The sequence below is a fragment of the Pundamilia nyererei genome, unplaced genomic scaffold, assembly GCF_000239375.1.
Source record: "Pundamilia nyererei isolate P.nyererei 1_Seehausen unplaced genomic scaffold, PunNye1.0 scaffold00149, whole genome shotgun sequence".
NCBI classification, from domain to species: domain Eukaryota; kingdom Metazoa; phylum Chordata; class Actinopteri; order Cichliformes; family Cichlidae; genus Pundamilia; species Pundamilia nyererei.
In genome coordinates, this window is record NW_005187550.1 from 310,225 (window position 1) to 316,605 (window position 6,381).

General features: G+C 41.1%; 1 protein-coding gene across 1 annotated transcript in view; it reads left to right on the plus strand.

Annotated features, from left to right (window-relative positions):
* Nucleotides 1-392: 392 nt before the first annotated feature.
* lrmda (leucine rich melanocyte differentiation associated) overlaps nucleotides 393-6,381 on the plus strand; it is a 71,923-nt gene continuing 65,934 nt past the window's right edge. Inside the window, exons 1-3 of the mRNA XM_005744833.1 lie at nucleotides 393-457; nucleotides 1,830-1,956; nucleotides 3,307-3,446. Coding sequence (XP_005744890.1) covers nucleotides 393-457; nucleotides 1,830-1,956; nucleotides 3,307-3,446 — 332 coding nt within the window. The remainder of the gene's footprint in view (nucleotides 458-1,829; nucleotides 1,957-3,306; nucleotides 3,447-6,381) is intronic.

Genomic DNA, 6,381 nt, shown 5'->3' on the forward strand with positions numbered 1-6,381 from the left:
TACATTGGAAGTGTTTACTTGTATTCTCTGTTGAGCTAACTATACTGTAGCTTTTTTATGCCTTTATAAATGAAAAGTATCATTGTGGGGGGAAAAAATACAAGCAAACAGAAAATGTCATAAAACTGGCACATCTCACCGTTCATCCATCTTGCCAGCGCATTAATCAGACCTGATAAGACGTTGTCAGCTAGCGGCTTTCCCAGCACGCTGGCTAGGTGCTGTCAGTTGTTGTGGGTGTCGAGTGTGTGTGTGTGTGTGCGCAAAATGTTGATGTCTTTAAAACGAGTCTGCCTCACTCGCAAGTCAACAATGAATTTGCTGATTTATTGTTTTCCACTCATGAAGGTAGTTGCAACATTTTTGCTTTGTACATCAAAGCTGCTGGGAGTATGTCTGCTGCCAGCGTCTACAGTACTTCTTGGATCATGGACTATGCCTCAGTGGACCTCGGGTGGTGGGTGGGGAAAAGTGAATGAGAAACTGAACAGGCTAATTAAAAGTGTGTAATTAAAGTGCACATATGGGAACTGAGTTACCAATTAGTTGTAAAAGTTAAAATCTTGATAGGATCTTAGATTTATACTACAGCCTGTCCTCCGTTTTTTCCCAAAGTCTTAATCTTGCCTTTTCATTATCTTTTTCCATAATCTATTCTGTACATTATACATTGTTTCCATATTGCACACTGCTTCATGCTTTCCATATGCATGTTGTCACAAGAGTTGTGTGCGCTAGGCAGCTCATGACACTAGGCAGATACAGAGAGGAGCAATAGTTCATGCTGCAGTTATTTAGACATCGGTGAACCTTGAGTTTGTCATGTAGAGATGTGACATGGCTCACTTGGATTTATATTTATATAACTGCATTTTCAAATCCATCTGCTTTTACTTTTACCAGAAAACATTTTATCTGTTTAGTGTAGAGCTTGGAAAGAATGATTAGTGCAGTCAAATTTACTTAATATTCAGAAATTCCACATTTAATGAAAATATGAGCAGTGAATAAGAGATGTTGAGAGTTACCCTGTCTGTGTTTTGTCAGATTTAGATATCAATAAAGCCACTCAGGACACTTAAACATGCAGGGCTAATAGTGCGAGGGATTAGACAGCACACGCATTACCTTTGCGCAGCTTCTATGGCTTGAACTTTGCAGCGCCCTGACACCGGCCCTACGTCATTTTTATGCCTGTGTGAATGTGTGCGAGAGGGACAGAGAGGAAAAGGAGTTGAGATGACCCTTCACCTTCCTTTGCACTGCGTCATAGAAAGAAACGGAAAGGCAAAATGATTCCTTTAGGAGGAAAAGAAAATAGTCCTTTGATGTTAAAATCCCGACACTAACCCCTATCATGGCACAGTTGCAAAAAAAAAGTTTCCCTTCCATTCCATCTGTGATTGCAAGTGTATTCCAGTTCCTCTGTGAAAATGATGGATGACAAGTTAAATTTGTGTCTGGGGAGTGAAGGTGAACTGTGACAGAGTGATTTGTCTTGGGAATGGAGGGTTAGGGTCAGGCGAAACTGGGTGCCTCAAGGCACAAGACATTGACAAATTCATCCTGCCCGCTGCATTTCTGAAGCCTTTTGTTTTGAATCCTGGCTACTCACAAGTGACCCCCATCCCTCATCCTGCCAGCCGCTGAAGGATGCCTCACCATGCCAGGGGAGCTCAGCACCACTAATTCTTGTCATTCACTTCCCTGACAGGCCCAGACCCATACTCTCTTGGTACATGAAAGAGAGCTGAAATATTTATTTCTTCTCAATAACAGCTTACCAGATTTAAAGCCATAACAGTTTTCCTGCTTCCTTATCATTGCAGGTCACTGGCAGGCCTCAAAATGTTCACTGAGCTGGAAGAGCTGATCGTCGACAACAATCTGCTTGGAAATGACCTCCAGTTGCCCAGGTTACCCAACCTCCACACCCTGACGCTCAACAAGAACCACATATCCTTTCAAGGCCGTTGCTCAGCCTCTGATTTGCATTTTCCAACGCAGACATTATTTACAGGCCTCGGTGTCGGCATCAGCAGTTGATTTCATATTAATTGTTGTGTCACTGCCTTCCTGTATTGTCTCAAAAAGCCACTTTGTTATGCCACGGCTCTGCAGGAAGCACTGGGTGTTGCAAAAGAGTGTACAAGAAGTTGGCTGTCGCAGAGCTTTACACTGGACTAGTTTTTGAACCACAGGGACCTCTAGTGGAATCAGTTTTAACTGTCAACATATCTTTTTTTTTCTATTTTCAAAAAGAATAAAAAAGTAGCAAATTAAAACCAGATCCAATGAGCGAGACATTATATTTGCGAAATATAGTTGGTTGATTTGTTTCTTTTTTCTTTAGCTTTAATTTGCACTAATGTATTTGCATCAGCTTTAATATTGTATTGCACCGTTTTCCTCACTGCTATAGAATTGTCCAGGTATTATTTGTCACTTAATGATCACATTTTGGCCTCATTTATTCGAATCATCTTGCGTTCTACTTGCCACCCAACGTAAACATGTTAAAAACCAGAGCTCTGCACAGCCAACCTAAATTTAAGACACACTGCGAAGCTGTTTATGATCAGTCAGAGAAGTGTGAACTTCCCCTCCAAGCTTCAGAACAGCTTTAGCAATGTGTCCTGTTTTTCTCTGGTTACGCAGATCCTACTGGGTAACGATGCTTACTCTTTCTCTCGCACATACACACACACACTTCCAGAGTCAACATTAAAACTGGGACTCCTTGAAGTGTGCATCTGGGACTGTGCGCTGAGTTTGGTTGTGAAGTGGTCGGCACATGCTAATAGGCCAATTATGTACATCCTGTCGTGGCATGGTGCCATTTTAAAGCTCGAGCACTGCATTAGTGCAGTTGTATTTTGACACTTTGGGGCTCAATTTTCCAAGTGAATGTATTAGTGATGAATGTGCCTGCTTAGGGGCTGTTTGTTTTTTCCACGTTTCGCAAAAGTTTTCCACGGCACAGCTCTGAGAAGCACGGACTGTTGAAACCACAGGGCATCCATCATTTTGTCACTGTTCTGCACCCGGCCACCTAGGAAATGAGAGCGATCAAGAGAAAGAGAGAGAGCAGGAGCCAAATTGTGTCACTACTATATGCCAAAGCCTGCACCTTAAATTGCCCCTCTGTCTGCCCAGTCTCACAAAGCCACTGACTAGCCTCTTTGAGCACCTCAGTAAATTTGACAGTGATGTGTTTTTGTGGAGCCAGGCCTGGGAGGGGCTGTGTGGGTAGTAAATGCTAATGTAATTAACAGCACGAGGTCCTTGACATCCGCCCTTTGACACCTGACTGATATCGAGGCCTTGCTGGAACACTTGGCTGATGTGACCCCATCACTCGAGTACCTAAGCCTGCTGGGAAACGAGGCCTGTCCTAACCAGCTGGTCAGCCCGGATAAGGACGAGGACGACTACCAGCGATACAGGTCTGTTGATGTTACGTATCGATCTTGTATGAGGAAGATCATTATGTGTTTAGATTTTTAGATACTCAACTGTTCAGAATGATAGGTTTTTATTAATAATGTCTTTGGAGATGTTCCTTTTTTTAAACAAACAGCTCCTGCAGTTCATAAGCAGACTGCGGATTCAACCACATCACTCTAAAAGCTTTGTCAACTGGCCCCTCTACACTCCAGTTTGCAAAATGGATTTCATGTGTGACTAGTCACCACCACAAATGAGTGTTTACTACCCTGCCTTACCAGAGCAGATGATGCATTAAACATCAAGCCAGGCCTCAAGCCATGCAATATGACCACCATTTGTCAGGGTCCTTTACATGAAATGCGATAAAAGGCGAAAAGCATACTCTCTTTTGTCTGTTTTAGCCCTAAGTGCTTGTTTCTGACTCTGTGTTGCCTATTAATCATTTACCACCCATGCCTTTCTTGAATAATCTTTCTTCTCTCTTTTTGTCTCCCTTTCTCTTCCCCCCCCCCACCACCACTGCCACCGCCACCACCCATCGCTCTCACTTTCCCTCCCCTCCTCCCCCCTTTTCCCCCTTCTTCTCGCATCCTTATCTTACTGGTAAGGAAAGCTGTTCTGTTTTGACTGACAACGTCTATGGTCCTGTAATGTAATATTCATAATGTGTCACATAGTAAAACATCAATTTGAGCGTGATGCAGATTTCATGTCTGACAAGGTTAGGCTGTATGCAGGTCGTGACAGCACTGGCCTTGGGCAATAAATACCCAGCCCAATGCCTCAGGAGCTTTTGGTCTCTCAAGTGAAATACCCTGGTGTGCTGCATCGGTGCCCCAATTAGTGCAGTGACATAGAAATACACTATTCGCACAGCATTGTGTAGTCTGCACGGGAGTTTAGATAGCGTTCTTTTATTAGGCGACGGTACAAATGCTCAGCGGCCGTTCGTAGTACTACAATAACAAGAGTTCAGTTCTCTAATATTATACGTAAATAGTGGGAAATGGCTATTCAGCACAGGACTCCTCAGAGTAACTTTGGTTTAAAATGTTCTGGCAGTATAATTCTCTTTAAAATATTTCTAATGTACTTGTAATCCCTTACATTATAAGACGTCATCAATTTTTCCAATTTCTCCACTGTGGCTGATCAAAGAGATGCTAATGATTTCTTTTCCTTCACCCAAGACATTACTGAGTGTAATGATTGTGTTAATATTCTTTCAAATAATTTCAGCTAACAATTAAAATGAACTTTCCTGATGTGCCAATAAACACAGTGAAACAAACGGGTATAAAATGTTTGTTTTTGTTTAGCTGGAGTTTAACTTCTTCTAAACTTTATTCAATCTGGAGAATAAAGTTTGCAACAAGTAAATGAAGGATAACTTTGGTTTTACGAATTTCAGACAATCATTAGAATTTAAGGAATTCTCTAAGAGACTTCCCCTTGAATTTAATGCACCAATTAATGCTGCCATTGTAAATGAAATAAAATTAACATTAAATGTTTTAATCATTTGACTTTTATTACATGTGTGTTATTGCGCCCCACGCCCCCTTAGTAAAAAGCAAATTGCACTGTTCTAAATGTTAGTCTCGCTGTTAGAACCAGATATACTTCAAAGGGTGTCAGAAGCCATATTTTGGTATTGTCAAAGTATACAGTAGCTACTCTTTTTCTCTTTCACTAGTCAACATATCCCAACCCTCCACCACAACCAAGCCCAACCCTCCACTCTACCCCCTCTGTCTCTCTCGCTTTCTTATCCTCCCTCTGTGGTTGAGTTGAATCATTAATATCCCCACTGGCTGACAGAGCCTTGTCATCTGCTTTGACCCTGTGATGGTAGGTTACCTATGGAGAATAACCTCTCTACATGTCTCCCAAGGGCATCTTCACATTTCATCATGAAAATGCCCTGAACAAAGTCTTTCTACATGGAGGGAGACACTGGATTGGGAAGGGGCCTCTTGGATTTGAGTGGTGGAGCAAAGGCGCTCTTTTTTAGTAGCTAGGCCTCATTTCTAGAAATATTATTTGATTTATTCTCAGCTATAATAATCCTAGACAACGTGCTTACTTTATTTTAGGAAAAAAGAAAAAATCCAAGTCCAAGAATCCCATTTGAATCTTGGGTATCTGTCATCAATATATTTCAAATCGGTTTAAATTGATGGCAGAAGAGAGAAGCAAACTTTTTGGACGTCAAAAATATCATGCACAGAAGAGTTAGACCAGCTGTTGAAAACACTCTCCCCTCTAAAGGCACTATTTCTATTGTCTCCAATACCACAAGAACTGCCATTGTTATTTACTCATTGCTCTAGTCTGGCACACTATTAAAAAATCGAATACATTTTTAATTTAATGTTTTTTAAGTCCTTTTTACCTGGTCTTACCAATGGTTTATCAGCAGGTGCGTAGTGTCATTTAGGGTTGTCACTATACTACAGTTTTGTACTTGTCAATACAACATACAGCAAGTTAGTGCTTGCTTCTGGTGACTTGACACTGTTTTGGTGTCAAATAGCATTGTAAAATATTCTTTCTGTCTAGACATAAATGATTGGTTCATCCTAAGAAAACAATACTTTCCAGAGCATGACAAAGTTTGCTGCAAGGCTCCCAGATTCACTTTATTGTTTTATTATTAGCGATAGCTGCTAGCTACTTTTTTAATGCTACCATTAGCAATATAGCAATGATAGCATTTCATGATAACATCAGTCGTCTGCGCAGTTATGGGTAAATGCTTATAGTTTAATGGCTGACAGTAATGTGCACACTGTTCAGGTTAAAATTTAGGTTGACACTTAGTGTTGTGAGCACCAACTTTTTTAGCTATTTGCAACAACGCTGTGTGAAGTTGTGTGTGTGCTAGAGGATCCAAAGACTGCACAGGACGTGATTTGTATATTTAAAAAA